Source organism: Diplotaxodon limnothrissa, linkage group LG16, assembly GCF_057381915.1.
Source record: "Diplotaxodon limnothrissa isolate DT_005_m linkage group LG16, D_limnothrissa_male_GT1.1, whole genome shotgun sequence".
Taxonomy (NCBI): domain Eukaryota; kingdom Metazoa; phylum Chordata; class Actinopteri; order Cichliformes; family Cichlidae; genus Diplotaxodon; species Diplotaxodon limnothrissa.
In genome coordinates this window covers 27,284,264-27,305,726 of record NC_140611.1, presented here as the reverse complement: position 1 = coordinate 27,305,726, position 21,463 = coordinate 27,284,264, and the positions used below count along the sequence as shown (strand labels likewise).

Sequence of the window (21,463 nt, the reverse complement as noted above, 5' to 3'; positions counted from 1 at the left end):
TCTCTATATGTTTAGGAACAAAAATCTGTAATTTGAACTATTTCTCACTGATCCTTCATGTCCTTATTATTTTGGATCCATACTTATTTCTTTTTTGCTACTGAAAGACCAACATGTCTACCATGATGGTTCCCTGTAAGGCTGGCCCATAAAAGCACAGAGTCCAAACTTTTTTTTCTGCACTGTGGACAAATGTAAGCGTAACATCAAAAGAATTTATTTCACTACACATTCAATCAATGAGATATATTAGTATAAGAAGTACAATTTAAACAGGACTTTTCAGTTTTTCTACATGATATACGTGGAAAATTCTAGAAGATGTTCTGGTAGCTCGCTGCCCAGACTGCCCCGTGTTTATAGAAAAAAAGTTTTTGCTGATTATTAAAAATGTCAGAAGGTGAACAAAATGAAGTTTTCTTTTGTGTAGAATGAACGGCTGTGGAAGAGGGCTTTATTGGAAGGAAAAGCTGTAAATCCTATACAAATATTATTAAAAATCCATAAATTTATGTTCTCCACATTTTCCAAAACTGTCCAGCTGGCCACCTTGGAGTCTTTGTTGGCCCAATTTTGACCCTTGGGCCTTATGTTAAACACCTCTTAGCAAGATGGAACTGTAAAAGTGAATAGCAGCTGAATGCCACTTCAGTTGCTTTTGTCAGTTTCCATTTTTTCCCTGGAAATTGTCATACAAGGCAGCAAGCACGATGATTCATCTGTCATATTTGTGAGTCACCAAAAGGCAAGATTCAATTCAATTCAGTCAAATTTGGGTTTATTTATATAGCACCAAATCACATTAACAGTCACTTCAAGGCACTTCATTCTGTAAGGTAAAGACCCTACAGTATTCTGAGTCATATGATTGTATAACTCTAATTTGACACAGAGGCCATAATAACAGATTAAAAAAAGGGAAGAAAAAGAAAATACACTGTAGTGTCTGTGCCTGGTTTAAGGTGATGTCATTTGGCAATTGTTAAAGCTGCTAGAGTCAGCTGAGGCTAACTACTAAGCCTTCACTTGGGTAGTGAACATGGGAGTATGTTTTTTGTTTTTAAGCAAGGAACGCATCTTAAATGAAAATCTTTGTGTGTTACTATTTGATCAACCTGGCTACCAGTAAAGCACAAAGCTTTCATCCATGCACATACTGCCCACTCTTCAACTCCATCCATCCATCCATCCATCCATCCATCCATCCATACTATACAACTCCACATGTGTTAGTTTATCATTTAATAGCTTAAAAGAGGTAAACATTTAATGACCAGGTGTGTCTCATTATTTACTGCACTGTGTGCTGCACTGGATGGTAATTGTGAAGAATATTTAAGATGATAAGCAATTCATAGTGTGTAACTCAAAAACATAATTGATCAGTTTGATGATATTACAGTGTTATACAAAGTAAGTAGCAGTAGCATGCAATGTTATTATGTGTATCAGGGACAAATATACTGCAAAAATATACTGCACTTTAATGTTCTGTAATACTGAAATTTCACTGTGAAAGGGCAATATATGTATGTTTAAGTTAAAACAGAAATACCAGACAGCAGGTGATATCAAAAATATGAAAGCCCAAATAAGTATCAATAAAGACAGAGAACGAAAGGCCAGCGAGACATGTCTAACAAAAACTACATAAATAAACCCCCATTATATCTGTTCTTTTGACTTGTCTGAGTTAAGGGATGGCCCAATAAAACAAGTATAAGAGTGGAAGAGAAATAGGTGATGTGGCCTCTTATTCTGACCACAGAGGAAATCTGTGAAATTGAAGATAAAGGTCTTGCTGTCTCCACAGGGAACCCAGAAATCAGTTTTCTGACCCACTTGGCTGTTCCCTCTCTCTCTCCCCCTCTCTTACTCTATCGCTTTGTCACACACACATACACACACACACACACACACACACACACACACACACACACACACACACACACACACACATAACTGAGTGACTCCATCCACTCCTGGGAGTTATATTTGGCAGCAATACCCATCAGTGTTTCTAAGAATTAAACAAACCCAGATAACAATCATGTTTAATTAAGATGCTAAAGTATTATGGTAGAATTAGAGCAGGGTAGTGAATAGATGTGACTCCCTGCGTGCTGCTTACGGATCACATTCAGCAATAAAACAAATGTTACATATTGTGTTTGCAGTAAGTAAAACTTAATTCTCACGGTACTGAGGGACATGTAATACTGCTAGTCAAGAAAGCTGCTAGTGGCAATTATTTGTTTTCATTCTAGTAAGTAACTTGGATTATCACATACCTTTACAAAAAAAAAAAACGTACAGGACTTTAGTTAAGAAATCAAAATGTCTTTATAGTAGAGAGCTTTCGGTTTTAGTTAATTATAGCAACTGAAGCGCAGATAAAATTAGAATATTCTTGCTGAGGCTTTATCCATCCATCCATTCTATTCTGCTTATCCAAGGCCGGGTCGTGGAACAGCAGCCTGAGTAGAGAAGCCCAGACCTCCCTCATCCCGGCAACCTCCTCAAGCTTGTTCGGGGGAACACCAAGGCATTCCCAGGACAATCGAGAGCTATAATCTCTCCAGCGTGTCCAGGGTGTACTGTGGGGTCTCCTGGGTGAGGTGCCCAGGACACCTCGACCAGGAGGTGCCCAGGAGGCATCCTTGTCAAATGCCCAAACCACCTCAACTGTCTCCTTTCGATGTAGAGGAGGAGTGGCTCTACTCCATAGGTGTCAAACTCTGGCCCGCGGGCCAGATTTGGCCCGCAGCCTAATTACATTTGGCCCGCGAAGCCATACCAAATTACTATTAGAGCTGGCCTACTGGTATTATACAGCTAATATATATATTGTTTAGTATTAAGCTTTGCTTGTTCCATATTCAGTTTTTCAGCTAAACTTGTTTGAGTCTATAAGAAAAGATTCATTCTTATATCTGGAGGAAGATTTTTTTTTCAATAAATATTAATGTTAGCCCACAACTTTGTTCCAGTTTTGAAATTTGGCCCACTGTGTATTTGAGTTTGACACCCCTGCTCTACTCTGAACCCCTCCTGGCCGGCCGAACTCCTAAACTTTTCCGGATGAGGATCATGGCCTCAGATTTGGAGGCGATTCTTATTCCCACTGCTTCACACTTGGCTGCAAGCTGCTCTAGTGCGAGCTGGAGGTCACCGAACAGCAGCGAACAGAACTACATCATCTGCAAAAAGGAGAGATGAGAGTCTGAGACCACCGGAGTGGAAGCCTTCCACCCCTTGGCTATGCCTAGAAATTCTGTTCATAAAAATTATGAATAGAATCAGTGACAAAGGGCAGCCCTGGCAGAGCCCAACACGCAACAGAAACTACTCCGGCTTATTGCCGGCTCTGTGGACCAGGCTCTTGTAACGGCTGTGTAAAGACTCAATAGACCGTAGCAAAACTATTTAATGAAACACTGGATCAGCTGATGCTTTGGTCAGTTAAAATGTGACAGCAGCGCCAGTAACATCCTCATTTGGGAATTGCAAAGAATATAATGTACCTTCATTTCCATTGGTGATTAAGTCTGTACTGTTATATCTGTGCTCTACAAGGATTCTCACAGTGCTTTAGACTTTTTAGAATTAAACAATCGAATTTAAAGTAACTGGTATTTCTTTTCCTTTCAAGACTTGCAACTTAATTTTTTCATAATTTTGGAGATGATCTATAGAGATAATGTTTTCTCCGTGGAGACAGAAGCAGTGCCAACTTACTACATAGCTATGCATAAATGTATTTGTGTACCTTTGTGAGAGAACTGGAGTTCTGAAAAGTTTATTCTTGTGCAGAATGGGCATGGGAGAACAAGTTGGGAACCGTTACCGGGCTACAGAGTGATGAATATTTAAACTGTTTTAATGGACATATCCTGTATGAGTACCTTAAGTACGACGTGGTGAAAAGTTAACTAGATCACAAAGAGAAAAAAAGATGTAGAGATATTCTCTGTGGTTTTAAGAGTTCCAATGCAATGTGATTGTTTTCATCTACCTCACTGAGTTTCTCCCCTTCTAGGAAAGTGCAAGCCTGACAGACTTGAACCTGGCTGGAATTCAATGATATGAATGGCCAACTTAGGGCTTTATCAGATTTCATGGCTGAAAGATTGGCTGACTAACCCGTCTAACAGCTAACTTTGCTCTAACACTAGGTCTGGTACTGAGTATATGTCAGTTCTTGTCAGAAACAGATAGATCCATAAACATTTGTCCAGTTACAGTTCCTTTTTGTATTGGTGCACAACGACAGTGGATTTTCAAACAATCAAGAAATCATAAGTGAAGTCTCAGTTTGCTCTTTAGGAATCCTTAATGCTTAAAAAGAAGTTTTATCTATCATTCCAGAGGCTCTTCATCTCTGAGAGGTGGTGGCCTACGACACTACCTATCAGCCACCTACAATGCAGTCTTGAGATTCCTTCCTAGGTGTTTCAACCCTTACTCACATTTTGCCTCAGCTGACCTCAATAGCTATTTTAGAACTGAAGTACCTAGTGAATTTTTGGATGACAGGCAAAACATCTTCACAAACCTAAAGAAGTCTAGCTGGCTTCAAGGCTACAATGTCCTGGATGACTGAGGACTTGCGCAGATATATTTTGGAATTGCACTCATTTTTATACACAGTCCCCTTTTCTCTTTTCTCCCATAAAACAATTGAATTAACTAACGATTCAGCTCAGAAGTTATGCTGTCATACTGCTTAAGCAGTTAAATGAGCAAGCTAAGGGTAGCATGCTGTACATTAGTGTAAGCACTTTTAATCCATTCTACAATTTGGGCCTGGTGTTTAGTAACAGGTGTGGTGTTACAATAGAGAAACTCGCCAGTGCTGAATTAAATTGGTCTGTCTGCATTATCTTCAATTATGGTGCCCCTGACTAAATATGAAATGTCATTAACCTGAGAAATCATCATAAATGTTAATCCAACTTGTTGTATGACCTTTCTCTCCATCTTAGCTTTATTACCTCTTTTCTACCCCTCTCTCTTTATTAGCATGGCTCTTTTGCTTTGTCCTCTTTTTAGAGCTTGCCGATATACCCTAGATGTCAGTAAAAGAGCCATAAAAGTCAGACCAATTTTCGCTTCCAAGATAGTTGTGCAAAGGGCTAGACAAAAGCCTACGTAATTACAGTAGTAGTCACTGGTCCATTAGTGATAAAGACACGATGGCTCACATGGGTGGAGCTGGCACCGTTAGCTCTACACAATGCATTCATTTCATGGTAAAAGCTGCAATTATACTAAAAGAGACTCTCTTTCTAATTTTCTATCTCTTGCTCTTTTTCTTTATGTTTCTCTTTTCTATACACTCAGTCTCCTTTCTTCCCCTTCTCTTTTGCCGCTCCTTTATCTGCACTATGGCACTGTCATGCAAAGGGATATTATCTGCATAAAACACTGTCATCAACTCAATGAGCAATTAAGTTATTCTCTCATCTACTTAGAGGAAGTATCTGAATCATTCGGAGCCCCCCCCCAAACACAAACCTTTTATCACCCACCACCTCTGTCACTTTTGTGTCTAAGCTCTTGGCTTCCTTTGTGATTCCTCCTCAGATAACACAGCTGTACTTTTGGAAGACATAATGGAAATGTTGCATGGGCAAGAGCTAGACTTGGCTATAGCAGGCTTTGTCTCTATTTCGGCCCAAATAATGAAACTCCTTATTTGCCGCCCTCCCAGCACAAACAAGTCCCACATTGACTGACCAAGCAAGGGCCCACCAAGTGAGAGTGGCTGAAACAGGACATATGTTGTAAAACAAGCTGAGCATGACTCCACTGACACACAGAAGACAATGATGTGGAGGAGACATGCTGAAGATGCCTACAGAACAGTGAAACACACCAGAGGTGCCATCACTGGCAGACTGACTGACTGACTGGCAGAGAGTACACAAGGAGGATATAATCAAGTGAGAATTATTTATAAAAGATCCAGGTCATCTCAATCAGATCAGGGCCAGTGAACAAGTAAAGCTCCAAAAATGAGTGTCGATAAAGGCGTAAAGTAGCTTTGAAAAGCCAATGACTGAATGCCTGAAGGGAAGTAAAACCACCAATTACACAAAAATTAAGAAGAATGTGATTTGAGGTTCAAGGGTGAAACATGCACCAACAGTCCTTCTGTAACTCAATTAAATTTTAAATATTTTTTAAAAGTGACAATATACTCCAGAAGGTTTTTCACATTGATCATCATCTCGCAAAATTTATATTGAAAATGTAAAAAATATATAAAGATAAAAACAAGTCACATAGTTTGTTAGCATATTTGTAGAGAGTGAACACATCAGATATCACTGATGTGCATCCAAAACATACTGTCTTAATATTTTTGTATGTTTAACTGTTTAAGTGTAACCAGCAACAGAGTGATACTTTGTCTGTCTTTGATAGTTTGTTGCCATCACTTCCCAGTCAATTTGGCTTTCCCCTTTCTCAGCCTCCCCTCCCACAACACCAAAGGCCACCCCACATGATCGCCTCTGGCTACTTGTTCCCAAAACCCACTGGTGAAATTGTCTGACGGCTAATAAACATTTAGCTCCTCCGAGTGTGTTATTACATTGCAATTGATGGATGGTGCAATTACACCCCGTGTCACTTAGCTAAATGGCTATGTAATTCTAATGAGTTTTTATTCAAACATTTAGTAGTTAGTGCAAGGAGTTCTGGGGAGGGGGCAGAAGAGTGCAGTGATGTAAATGGAAAGGGAAGCAACACTTGCACATATAGAACACAAGTGAAAAGAGGAGAAATTAATACAGGAGTGTAGTGGGTAAATAAGATATTCAGGTAACGTGATTAATGTGTGTAGCTCTTGTTGACTGGACTCGGCAGGAATACGGCTTTGGTGGTTAAGATACTGAGTACTTATTAGTCTCAGTTTAAATTTAAATGCAGGAAGCTGGAGTGGAGTGTTGGAGCGAAAATTAACTAACTTAACTTGTGTACTCAAAATCGCAGCTATAATCTGATTAAACATTCCACATTTATCATGTCCACACCGAAAGATTCTGCAATTCCTCAGATTTACATCTACGGTAACACCTGTGCTCAGTACAGAAGGCTGGCATTTTGCATGAGTAATGGTACAGAAAAGTAATGATATGGAAGCAAAAGAGGGGAATTTACTGGGGCTGGTCTGTAGGTATATGTTCCTACAAAAGCCCAGTGTCTGTTCTTAACTAATGTTTCAGTCAAAGACAGAGAGGGAGACACAGAGAGAGAATGTCACTGCTATGGTTTGTCAATTAATTTGGTGCACAAAAACAAACAGCTCTCATCTCATTGCATGTGAGACTTAATATTTCATAGATCATATCTTCTTTAAATAGGTTTTAATTTCTTATATTTGCTGCAATTTCTTACTGTTTACTTTTGTACTTACTACTAACAATAAAGATAGACAAATAGATAAAGAAATTAATAACCAAACAAAAACAAACAAAATCAGTTAAACCCACATTATGTGCTCTTATAATTAAGTCAAGGGCGTATTATTGTTGGTTATCAGTAGTGGTGCATTTATTTATCCAATTATGACTATCATCTTTTATTAAATGCTTACTAAACAAATAAACAGATAAATGATTTGGGATTTTAAAAATAAAAGATTACAAATGACATCTAATGGAGTAAAATGAGAGTTAGTAAAACTCTCTAATGTAAACTTAACAATGCGTTAAAGTAACTTCACTTGAGACATTAAAAAACTTAAAAGTATAATACTGATTTCAATACATTTTGGGGTTTCTTTTTTTGTGTTTGTTTGTTTTAGTTTTGTTTTTACCAAACTTGTGTATGAAAAAAAATGCATGTATGGTTTGAGAATTAAAGGTGGAAGAGCAGGAAATTTAGTCTTTTGGAATAACACCTGATGATAGCGTTTCACATTAACATAGTGACAGAGTTAATGGGACACACTTTTAAATGCAGGGAAGTATTATAAACCTCCTGGGTGTACCAACAGCCTTTACTAAACCAAGGCTTCATCTTACTCCAACCTGCCCATTTATGTAGTACAATGTGATGTTTATATGTATTCCATGTAAAATAATCTAAAATAATGGTTGTTGCATATCATATTTGCTGTATTTGTTGATACTGCTTTTTAATTTATCTGAAATGTATTGTCTTTCTTTGAAAGCAACACAAAATACACAAAAAGGTCTTAGTGTATATTAGATGGCAGCAATCTCAGGAAATGTGGAGATTAAGAATAAGTAAGCCCACTTCAATAGTAACTCATGCTGTTAATGTGTCCAGTGTAACCAGCAGGAGATTGTGGTTTAAAAAGTTTGAGCAACCAAAATAATAAGAGCGTGACAAACAGGCAGAGAGAAGGTATTGTCTTACAACAACAAGGCAAAACCACACGGTCCCTTATTAGCATGCATAAACTTATGATGGCAGGTATAATGTAAGTGTGTTTGAGGTTGGGGGTGTAAATAAAACCAGGCAGGATTACATGTGCTGCTGGTTGTTTTCAATAAATACTGTTATCAATTAAGTTTTCTTTTTCTTATTTAAACAAGGACGGAGACCGGTTCCAGAGGAGCAATTTTACTTTGCCCATCTTAACACTAGCCATTCAAATGGACTCCCCAATCTAAGTCGCAGTGGGTAGAAATTGATTTCGATCCTCCTGAGAAGCTGGTCCATATCATTCACTTCTTTTTTTAGGCAAGTTGCAGAGGGAGGCAGATATGAAGTTTGAAAGGCATCAGAGAAGCAGGGTGGGCTATTGTCACAGCCCAGTTTGCTTCTCCTCTCGACTGCCTCTCTATTCAGTGTGGCACTGCTATGTTACGATAAGAACTATCACCTCTGGTGTGACAGTGTGTGTGTGTGTGTGTGTGCAGTGAGAAAGTCTCATGCATCTTCCACACCATCTAATCCAAGACAGCTTGCAGTTCAAGCAGTAGCTTCTAAATGACTGGAAGCTACTGCTTTAGTCTGGTGATGCATGGCAAAGGAGACATTACAATTAGATATATTTAACCCTATACACTCTGAAGATTACCATTCAATCACAATAGAGTAAGGATGAAGGAAAGTCTAATTTGTATTTTATTGGGGGAGATGGGGAAATGAAATATTCCGAGCGCTACTATGTAATTTAACACATCATTCCACAATTTAAGCATCTGGAAATGAGGTCATTTGGTTTGCAATAGATACAGGTATCTGGCATGATAAAATAAATGCAAACATGGAAGTTGACGAACAAACAGATTTAAAAAAAAAAAAAAGAGCCCCGTGTAGAGTTGCATATAAAGGCACAAAGGGCAGAACAGAGAAGAAACATGAGGATGCTGTGTGAGGTCGTTTTGAGTCACAGATGATGCTCGTTTTAATTCCAGTGAAGACAAATCACAACAGACAAACAGGAAATAAGTATTAGTATGATTAGTATGACTCTGCGTGCCATGAATTTCCCGAGGATATCATTATCTCCAGTGACATTTCAAAACTTGCTGGAGTATCATCAGGTTTACAAGATAATCAAGTGATAATTGTTTATATATTCATGGGTACATTATCAACACTAGCTGCCAATAGCTAACCAGGGACTTTTTCAGTGCTATCAATTTGGCAAGATGTAAACAAATTAAGACACAATGTTTCAGGAGCGAATGCTTATGGGTGATATTACATTAAATTAGTGATCTCGCTGCTGTCATACTGATTCTCAGACTGTTGGTGTTAGCGTGTTTCCATCTATCAATAGAAACATTTTGTCCTACTCCATGCCCCAATAAAAGTCCCATTTTACATATAGCTTGCAACAATAAAGGATGGGGATGCAAAACTACCCATACACGTTCACAAATTAAATGTTGAAGGGAAAGAAGGAAGGCAGGGTGTTGACAGGACATAAAAATATACGTTATGAGTTTTACATTAATTTAAATGCTATGCAACATCTGGCCACTAAGGCCTAATGCTGAATAAGATTTTCAGTGGTAATGCTCATTTGAAAACACTTAGATTAAGCAAAAGGGAAAATAATCACTACTTCCATATCAGTTGTAGTGTAATAAAAATACTGCTATAAGAAAATAGTGAACACAAGAACATGGATAAGGTTTGTTTCTTTATTAGATGCAATGCAAGTCTGCAGAGGCAAAATGTTTAACATGCTTAAAGCTTTCCCACACTGAGGGCAACAGTATCCTGATGATTCAGTGCAGGTTTCCTTTTTTTTTTTTTTTTTTTTTTTTTAAGTAACTCGCATTATAAAATAGGTCAGCACAGTTCTTATTGCCCTGCAGGAATCTACAGGTCAATACTAATGGAAAAGTGTGTAGTGGCTAATTTAAGGAATGGCAAACACAACTCGTAGAGAGAGGTTTTTATTTTCTTTCTTTGTTTTTTCAAACATCTGACATTTCAACCTCTACATTTCTGTTACTTCGCAGTTATATCAGTTTGGATCATTTCATAAAGACATGGGAAGAAAACGATATCGGCAAACCAAGAGTGGGAAGATGAACGAAAAAATGTATGTGTCAGTCGAACAGTGAGGCTTATTTTAACCCTGTGCAGGTGTACAAGCATGCATAAACACAAACTTGCAGACACACATACTATCATTTGCTTTAGTCAATTTGTGGGAATGAGGGTTTAAAATGAATGTCAGTATGTTAAAGATAAACTTTTCTGATTTCCCAATTCGTATCAGTCGAAGCGACATATGCCGTTTAATGCATATGGACATACACACAACAACAACGTGCACGGAAAGACATAAACATGACACATCATCAACTTCTGCCTATCAACTCCTGCTTCTTTTGCTTCCGCACAAGGATGGGGAGTCATTCATTTTCAAGTCCCGCTGTCCCCATATCGCACACATTCATCTTTCTCCCATATGCACTGACAAGCGATCCATTTGGTGACTGCTGCAGGTGAGAGAGGAAATGTGGAAAGTGAAATAGTGTGATTTACTAAAGAGTAAAAAGCATACTGAACTTTATTGGTGATAGCAGGAACTGCATAGTGGAGATCACAACCTAGACCTAGCTTCCAGGTATGAAGGTGGATATGACTAGTACAGAGTTCCCTCTGGTTGCTGCTGTACATGACAAAAAGCAAGGGAAAAAAATGTAAAAGTAAGCTATAGAAAATCATTTGAGACATATGTGAAAAAAGTTCTAGGGACTTGTGTTTCCTTTCTCCCTGTGTAGCTTTCAAACTAGTTCCTGGTCAAACTCCTGTACATTATTTTTCCTTGGCAACCTTTCTCCTCGGGACTTCTTTCCCTGAATGGTCTCAATTCCAACCCCACACTGTCCTTCCTCGTGTCAAATTAAAGTGATGGAAATGAACTTCAGGAGACGCTAATTGCAATTGTCAATCCAATCTAGGTTGGGGCTGAAAGACAGGGGCTCCCTAGCACTTCATCAGTCTTCATTAATATTGAAGGAGTTTGGTGAGGAGCAGGGGGCCATCGTAATCTGCACTCATCTAACAGTGCATCAAAAATTAGGAAGCTGGGGAGGGCAGGGACAGAGCCTGAGGGACAAATATGCCAGTCAAAAAGAAGTATGAAGGAAGATGTCAGAAGACAGGGATTGTGTGCAGGAAAGGGATTCTGCTTACAAATGCAAGGGGATTAGCAATTAAAAATCAAAACTTTATACATGCTGCTTTAAATTGCAGTAAGTTAGTAAGAATGAGCCACCAGGTAAAAATATAATGGATGGAAGCATCAACAGTAATCAGTCATGAATTGTATGCAACAGACTTCATTGAGCTCTGGTTGTGAAGACTGGTTTGAGATGAGTGAAATTCAAGGCGCATGGGTTAATTTTTATAGTCACAGGGTATAATAAATAGCACGAGTTGTTCTCTCTCTTGTAATGCCAGCAGACCTATTGCACAGTAGTAAACACAGGTGTTACTAATGACATTAATGAATGCTCTGTTCTGTTTAGGTACAAAGGCTTAATTAATGTGATTAGTAACACCTGTGTTTGCCTACTATTTCAGATGAAATTGGCCGCTCTGAAATATACACTTTTAATACCTGTTAAACTAGCTACGGTCTATCATGTAGCTCCACGAAGAGAAACAGAGAAGTAGAATAAATAATGCATGAGACAAAAGATGTAATAAGTAATTTTTCAACCACAAATACTATTCCTCGGTTAACAGCGAAGAAATGAGCACACCTGTATTTAATAAGCACTTCATGATAAACCATCACACCATTATTTCCTAATTAGTTTAAATGACTCATCCGATGATAAAACATTTAGACAGTTAAGACCCGAGAGTAATCTGGCCACATAATCTTTTTCATACTTAGTGAAACGGACGGATGGATTTGTTTACATCTGATCAGATAGGAACTGGGGCCTGGATTATTGATTCTACAAAATCAGGGCACTGCAACATGTTGATAGTATATTGTCATGGTGGAGCCCATCTGTTCAATCCCACCTCCAAGACTATGACAGCTGAGATGGGCTCAAGCCCCACCACAATCCTTAATTGGATAAGTAGTTAAGAGAATAGATAGATATTTTGGTTGATATGTTACATGTTAAATATGCGAATGAGAATGTAATATTTTATTGCAATCTAACCATTCAACATGCTCAGATCACTTCTTCACTTTTACCAGAGAGGCCTATGATTGAAATCATGACATCTCTGAATAAAATCCATGTACTCATAAAGTAGAACAAGTAATGTGCCAGTATTTTGTTTACTTTCCTTCATTGATTCTTATAATTTTTTTACATAAAAATCAATGTTTTGTCTACACTTCTTTTTTTGAGCAGTTCTGTTTTGTAACTTTGTTCATATAAACTATTAAAAGGTTAAAACCCTGTTGTTGAAAGGTTACGATGTCCATTTATAGTAATTTGTTGTATTGTTTTTAGACTTTCCTGCTCTTCAACATGAAGAAGTAAAAGCCAAAATACAGGAAAAGCAAACCCTCCCCACATTTTAAAATTAAAGCTGGAGGCAGAGAAAGCACCAAAACCCCAGAACAGAAAAAGCATCAATGACAAAACAAACATGAGAAAAAACAAAACAAAAACAAAATAAAAAACAGAAACTGTGTGAAATTAAGAGTCATAGGATAGAGCTGGGATGTAAAGCTGCTTGCAGGTGCATGGCAACCACAGACAGGTTAAATAGCATGACCTATAAGAGATTTCTGAGTTTGCCAACTCAATGGGCATGGCCACCCAGCATAAGAATAGAATAGCATAGATTAGAATAGCCCTTTATTGTTATTGTACATGTACAGCGAAACTGTGGGTGCTCCACACCAACTGTGTCAGAATAAAATGTAAATAGTAGACAGCAGGAATTATTTAGAAACAAGATACATATATACAATCAAGAGGGATAGCAAGCCAAGCTGTGCTTGACCAGTGAAATCTAAAATACAAATCAATCAAAATGTTACCAAAGTGAAAGTAATCTATATTCTAAATGCTCAGAACAATATTCGGTCACGTAATATTCTGTATTGCCTGTTTGCAATGCGTCATGTAAAATACTGCCATCTTGTGGCAGCAGTTTGTTGTTGTCTGTAAAAGCTAGCTTGACTATCCACCATCAGATCTGTTGCATCTGTCATTTCTGACAGATATATGAATATGCCCACATCCAACTGACAATGGTTAAAGTATTGTGTGTGAAGCACATTGTACAGGGTGGGCCATTTATATGGATACACCGTAATAACATGGGAATGGTTGGTGATATTAAAGTCTTGTTTGTGGCACATTGGTGAGGGGGCAAGCTCCTCAAGATGGGTGGTGACCATTAGAAGTCGGCCATCTTGGATACAACTTTTGTTTTTTCAATAGAAAGAGGGCCATGTGACACATCAAACTTATTGGTAATGTCACAAGAAAAACAATGGTGTGCTTGGTTTCAAGGTAACTTTATTCTTTCATGAGTTATTTACATGTTTCTCTTTGTTCACAGCCATTGACATGTCGAAGAGGTTAACACGTGTGGAGCAGATCGAAATTGTGTTGATATCTGGTGAACGCAGTAACCGGGTCATTGCAGCAGATTTCAATGAAAGACACCCTACGAGACCACCCATCTCCCATGCTACAGTTAGCAAACTGCTTGCTAAGTTTCATGAAACTGGTTCAGTGTTGGATTTGCCAAAATGTGGGCGCAAGAAAACTGTCACTAATGAAGAAACATCAGTAGCTGTCCTAGCTTCTTTCAGCAAGAACCCACAGCGTAGCACTCGCCGCATGTCACTGGAGAGTGGCATTAGTCAAACATCCCTTCGGCGGATATTAGCTACTCACAAATGGCACCCTTACAAACTCCAGCTACTGCAGCATCTCAACGAGGACGACCCAGATCGGCGCACAGAATTTGCAGAATGGGCAAAACAAAAATTGGAACAGGACCCTCAGTTCACGCAGAAGATTTTGTTCAGTGATGAGGCAAACTTTTATGTGAATGGTGAAGTTAACAAACAAAACCACCGCTATTGGTCTGACACTAACCCACATTGGATGGATCCCTCCAAGACTGTTGGAACAACAAAAGTGATGGTTTGGTGTGGTATATGGGGTATAACGATAGTGGGTCCATTCTATATCAATGGAAACCTCAAGGCCACTGGATATTTGAAATTGCTACATGATGATGTGTTTCCCTCTTTGTACACTGAAGCTGGCACGTTCCCTGAGTTTTTCCAGCAAGATGGTGCACCACCACATTATTGGTGGCAGGTCCGAGCATTCCTAGATGAACAGTTTCCTGGAAAGTGGATTGGTCGTTGTGGGCCAGTTGAATGGCCCCCAAGGTCTCCCGATCTGACCCCCTTAGACTTTTATCTTTGGGGTCATCTGAAGGCAATTGTCTATGGTGTGAAGATACGAGATGTGCAGCACCTGAAACTACGGATACTGGATGCCTGTGCTGGCATTTCTCCTGCGGTGTTGCTATCAGTGTGTGAAGAGTGGGAGAAGAGGGTTGCATTGACAATCCAACACAATGGGCAGCACATTGAACACATTTTATAAGTGGTCAGAAACTCATGAAAGAATAAAGTTACGTTGAAACCAAGCACACCATTGTTTTTCTTGTGACATTACCAATAAGTTCGATGTGTCACATGGCCCTCTTCCTATTGAAAAAACAAAAATTGTATCCAAGATGGCCGACTTCTAAATGGCCCCCATGGTCACCACCCACCTTGAGGAGTTTTCTCCCTCACATATACTAATGTGCCACAAACAGTACTTTAATATCACCAACCATTCCCATTTTATTACAGTGTATCCATATAAATGGCCCACCCTGTAGAAACCTTGTCCTCTTTGATGGAGAGAAACAGTTTACTAGTTAAGCTGCTTGTGGATCACCTTTGACTGCTCCAAGATCAGTTATGCGCAAATGACATTGATTTTTAATCCCCAAGAAACAATTTGTCTCTTGCTAACCACCTTGGTCAAGATGAGTTATCCACTAGCAATTAGAGTCCACTGTTTTAATAGGTTTAAATAACTCTAACGCTTTAACAAGGTGTCTTTAATCAGATCAATCAGTTAACAGACATAGGACCATAAATAAACCCCCATCTCTAACTTTTGAAGAATCAATTTAGCACATTTAACATTTGTATTTATTTGGTTGCTATTTGTAAAAGAGCATTAATGGATTTTTCAGATTTCAAAACATTATGTGGCTTTCTTCTGTAATCATGAAGAGGAGTAAAAAAGTGGGAAAAATAAATCAGCGCAACCCCATCATTTAGTTGGAGTCCCTTGGAGTATTTAAACTTTCTGTTGTATAAAAATGAGCCATACCAGCATTTAATATATGTTCTTTTTTCCATTCTTTACATAAAAATGAAATGGAAATATGGAGTTTAAAGGGAAAAATCTTTATTTGAAATTTTTTTCCTCCATGTTTCTTTCTTCTTCTAGATTCTCAGTTGTCATCCTAACACCACATGTTATTATTGAAAACCAAAGACTCGTTGGAAATATAAAATGTTCCGTTTGTAAATTATGATTCCATAATTTATTTACAACTACAGGCAAAGAGGTGGGAAGTCAGTGAACTGTTGTCAGTCTGATAAGGCAGCTGATCACCGCATTAATATTGGGGAGAAAATTACATGTTTACTAATGATTGCAATGGCAAGACAAACAATCCAATCTAACTGTGTGGTTGTGGGTTCCTACTGAGCCTGGGAAGAGAGGAGGAGAAGGAAAAATTAATATTTCATAATCAGTTCTGTTTGTGAGCGCACACAAGAAAGTGACATGAGAGAAAAGAAGGATGCAAAGTGTGTGCTTTCTTCTGCATCCACCCAATAAACAATCACAGTATATGTTCAGCTGGGAACAGGATGTTATTTGTTTTAAGGGTGACAAATTATTGGAATTTAACCGGGAAGGTGTTTCAGTGACTTGTTTGGCTGCCACAACAGTGTGGATGTGCTGAAACTTTACTGTAGGGATAAAACACTCCAAAAGATGCTGGTGGTAGAGAATACTGTTTAACACTATAAACCAAAATCTAACACAGACTCTGCACTAGCATGCTGGGGGCTTGATGAACTGAGTATTTCTTCTTCACTATGTGACTGTCAGTCACTATGTGTTTAAACACCACTGTACATTTAATCATTAGTTATTATTACAGTTTTTTCTGAATGCTTAAACCCTAACTGTGATTCCTGTAGCACAATCTCTAAAACTATTCAGACTTATAGCAAAACCACTCACTGAGTTTGCAAAACTAAAAGCACAAAAACTGCTTTGCACTCAGTTTGCAATTTTGTAACACACACTTTGCAAAACTGTAGGCACAATTCACTGCACAACACTCAATTACCAAATTTCCAACACACTCCTAGCAAAAGTATACACATGTATGGCTATCATTAACACTAATTTGCCAACTGTCTGGCACACTTTCACATGTCAAAACTTTCTTAGATAATTAGTTCACTTTGCAATCAGCCTAAGCACTATAATACAGGTAAGCTGTGTGTGCGGAGTACAATGGAGGGAGCAGAAAGAGTGAGAAGTAGAGGAGGCCGAGGAAGAGGACGTGGAGGTGAAGAAATAGGATGAAGAGGACGACAAGGACAAGGAGGAGCAAGAGGAAGACGAGGAGGGGGGAGAGGAAGATGAGGAGGGGGGAGAGGAAGGGTAGGAAGAGTAAGAAATAGAATTGCTGATGACATCAGAGCTACAATAGTGGACCATGTCATCAACCGTGGAATGACACTGAGGGTAGCTGGCCAACGGGTCCAGCCTAAACTGAGCCGCTACACTGTAGCAAGTACCATAAGGACATCTTGAAATGAGAATCGGTTAGTACAGTCACTTTGCACAAAGATTTGTAGCACTGCCATATGCCAATGAGAAACACACCAATACCATTGATGTAAAAATACTGAAATTGTTACTTTACAGAATTGCTAGATGACCAGATGCTGGGGGCAGAGGAAGCATGTTCACTGCAGACCAAGTAACCCATATAGTCATTATGGCGATTGCAAATAATCCTATACTTGGAAATAAACACTTGTGTTTGTTTTGATGTGTTTGAATAAACACCAGTACTTGAAGTTTGGATCCCTCTATGCTTATGGATCTATGACAGAAGTATGAGCTCAAACTGACATAGCCTACCTTGTGCACAGAGAAAGCAAAAGCCAGATGTGTTTTATATTCATACCATCAGTGTGCAGTTGGCGCATTGTGTGCTTAGTAGATGATGGCTTGTGTGTACTGTTTGATACGGAAACACCATTTTTACGAAGGTGTGAAGAGTTAATCTAGCTGTGTTTGCTTTTGCAAGAGAACTACAATGTTTTGATTATTGGGTGACAGGTTTTCTTATTTGTGTGAAGAGTTTTGCAAAATTTGCCAATAGTTACAAAAAATGTGCTTAAGCAATCAGAAAAAACTGTAATCTCCGGCTCTCTTCCACACTTTGTCATAACAGGCTGCCCCTCCCTGAGTCTGACGATTCTTCCTGTTAAAAAGGAGTTTTTCCTTCCCAGTGTCATCAAGTGCTCACTCAAAGATTGTCGTTGTTTTTTCCAGTTGTATTGTAGGGTCTTTACCTTACAATACAAAGACTTGTATTCAAGTCTTGTACAAAGTCTGACTGTTGTTGTGATTTGGCGCTATATACATGAAACTGAATTACTGTGTGTGTGTGAGGGATGGGGATTTAAGCACTGACAATGTAAAAATTGCATGTGGTTAAAGCTCACGGTCTAGGTTGTTGGTGCAAATGTCCATATGTGATAGAAGGGAGAAAGCCTCAGTGCTGAAAAGCAGTTATTAATCACAGTGCAAGCGTTGATTCATCAGTTGTTGAGGCAGTTTGGAAGATAGAGTCTATTTACTGCTAAAGTTGTTTGAGGGGCTTTGGGGAGGCAGCCATCAATCTCTTGGCTATCTTCAAAAAGAAGGAGCCAATGCACAGGCATCAGTTTCAATCACCTCCCAGAGACAGGTGGTATGGTAAGCTGCTGCACAATAGTTTTGTCTTTACTTCTCTACTTCTTTACCTCAAGGTGATTTTTTTTCCTCCCTCGGGAAGCATGTTAATAATGCATTTTATCATAATAATAATAATATTCTCTAAAAATAAATACTCCACCTTGCCCTTTTGCTCCCTCGGTGTTTGGCACCCCACATTGCTAATTAGCATCTTCAATTAACCCACATTAATTGCAAGCCATGGAAAGGTGGAGGAACCTGGCAAGTTAGTGCCACAGGGAACTGCTTTGTAAATGATTGGTGGTGTAATACAGGCGTGTAAAAAGGGGTTCTGTACTAGTGCTCTTTTAACCTCAATCTACAAATAACTCTTCAATGTAATCCTATACACATGACATTGTAAAAAGCACGGCTAAACTAGAGAACTGATGTTGTTTTATAGTGCATGGTGGTCCCATGTAGTTAAACAACAATCACACTTGGTTTTTGAGCCACATCTTTCCCCCCTACTACCGTTTTTCATCTAAGTCAGTGGGGCCCATTACCTCTGCAGGAGTCTAATGGTAGCACTTTTGCATCTATTGCTCCCTCTTTCTTAATATCATCTTCGTTTTGTTTTGCATCACAGGGGGCATTATCAGAATTGTGCTTCACGATGTAAAACACTTAATGACTTTGTTTTGGTGCTTTGATCAATCTTGGCGTTTTTGTGTCTATTCAAATTAAATACAAAAAACAGAGGACTTTTTTTTACAAAAAAATGTCATATTGCAGTATTAACTTCTAAATCATCACAGTAAGGAGCAACATCTAAAAAATACAGAATGCCTTGTTGGAGGACTACATCACTGGCAAAGCCTCCTTAGCCCAGTTCATTCACACAGCACTATTGGACCATTAATGCAGTCAGCACTTTAGTGTAACACCAGGGGAGCTCCCAAGACCCCCAGATAGACCGGAATCAATTGGAGTTGGATGCGTTAGTAGTGCAGAGCGCAGCCAGCATAGTCTTGAGTTGGTGTTCATGAGAAGTGAAGGGCTGATAGAGGTCACTAAGAGCAGCTGATTTCACCAAAAAACAGAATGCATGTGTTTTCTCTTTTTTTTTTTCTCCTGTAAATTCTCCTGCAGTTACCACCTTCTAACCCTTAATTACTGCACTATTACAGTTTGGCCCTCAGTGGAGCTGGGACCTTCCATCACCTGACACTCAGTTTGTATGTGTCCTCTCAACCAAAGTGAAAAAACGCATTCATGTAAGCAATTCCAAGAGTGTGCTTCCACAGTGTTAGAGCACAGTCTTTAACCACATTTTGTATCCTAGTGTTTCTTTTTGATAACAATACTATTAGATTGTTGCAAAACTATACTTTTCTTAGATGGTCCAATTCAGTTGACTCACCTGCTCAAGTCTTGGGTATAATTATATGAAAAATGAAGCAATAAAAATAATAAATATCTTCGAGATTAAAGCTGAAGGCTCAAAAGTGAAATAAAATGAAATGATGACCAGCTCCGTGGAACTTTTTCACTGTAGTCTGTGATTCACGTTCAATCAAAAAGGAGATTTAAAGGATCAAGTTATTTGGATTTTGATTATTCTGTGCTTCAGATCACAATGGTGCGAGCATACAATCAGTTAGACACGCTGAGTAGAGAGGAAGTTTGATTACCCGCTGATTAGAACAACTTTCCTCTCTAGTTATCATTGGTGAGATAGACACTAATCCGAGTGCTGATTGGTAGAAAAAGATCTTAGCACAAAGCATTCTCTGGGTAACAAGGTCATATGAGAAGAAAAAAAAGACAAAGTTCACATTAAGAAGTTTAGACTCAGTAACTTGTGAAAAAAATGAGTATTTGTATTTCTATTGTGTAGGTAAAAAGACAGATGATAGGCATTACTAGTCAAAAAGGAATATGTGAATCTTTTAAACAGAATATATAGGCACATATCATTTTATTCAAATAAAAATATATTTTCTCAAATGTTCATGTTGATTTTTGTGCACTATTTTAAGAAATTTGGTGGTTCCAAGCTAGAAGCCTATAACTTTGCACTTAAAATGTGCCAAAAAAAATGCGGTCTATTAGTTGACGGTATCATGTTGTTTTTTTTCCCTTACTCTGAGGAAGGTGAGGTCACGACTGCGGTCAATGCTTGTGATCTCGAGGTTGCCCATTACAACTTCACAGCTCTCATAGTATTTCCTCAGAGTGCGATACTGCTGCTCCAGGTCCGACAGCGTGCTCAGCTTGTTCTCCGTTCCAGCACATACTACGAAAAGAGAAACAGGAGAAGAGAGATAAGTCAGTTGTAATCCAGCTACATTCATTTTTTTGACTGAGGATGGGTTTGGACATTGCCCCAAAACACCTCAATGCTATTGTTAAAACCTGTATTTTGGATTTCTAACAAAGTATAAAATGTTTTGTATGTATAAAAGGGTTTTAATGTAGAAATTTAAATAAGGACAACAATTTAGGAAAAGACATATAAACAGCTTGTTTTTCAGCACCACACCTGTGCTGCAAAGAATCTAGAGTGTTGTCATGTGACTAAGCTGGCCATGTAACACGATGCAGCCACTGAACCACTACACCACAAGGCCTTCCTAGAGCTTCCCTTGGTGCCTACAGGGCAGATGAGAGCTCTTTAGTACCTAGCTGCGCTGCTCACTTTAAAGGTAATTAAACAGGACCATTTCCACCCATCACATACCTTGCACACTCAAGATGACACAAGCCATCTGCCCTATCAGCTGGTGTTCCCTAGTCTAACATTAAAACACACATGTATGACTGCATGGACACAAACAGATAAATCCCAAGGTTTGTGGCTAAATCTTGAATCCCTATGAAATTAAACATCATTTGTCATGGCAGTGTGGTTTCTCCCACCTGCACCCTGTTCACGCTTGATAGCAGTGAAGCCATCACTGTGACCGAGG

The 21,463-nt window shown here is 38.8% G+C and overlaps 1 protein-coding gene across 1 annotated transcript in view; it reads right to left on the bottom strand.

The window, feature by feature from the left end:
* Positions 1 to 21,262, bottom strand: part of erbb4b (erb-b2 receptor tyrosine kinase 4b) — a 176,076-nt gene extending 154,814 nt beyond the window's left edge. The window contains exons 1-2 of the mRNA XM_085374300.1: positions 21,235 to 21,262; positions 20,639 to 20,790 (exon numbers count right to left, since the gene is read on the bottom strand). Of these exons, the coding sequence (XP_085230426.1) occupies positions 20,639 to 20,790; positions 21,235 to 21,262 (180 nt within the window). The remainder of the gene's footprint in view (positions 1 to 20,638; positions 20,791 to 21,234) is intronic.
* Positions 21,263 to 21,463: the final 201 nt, after the last annotated feature.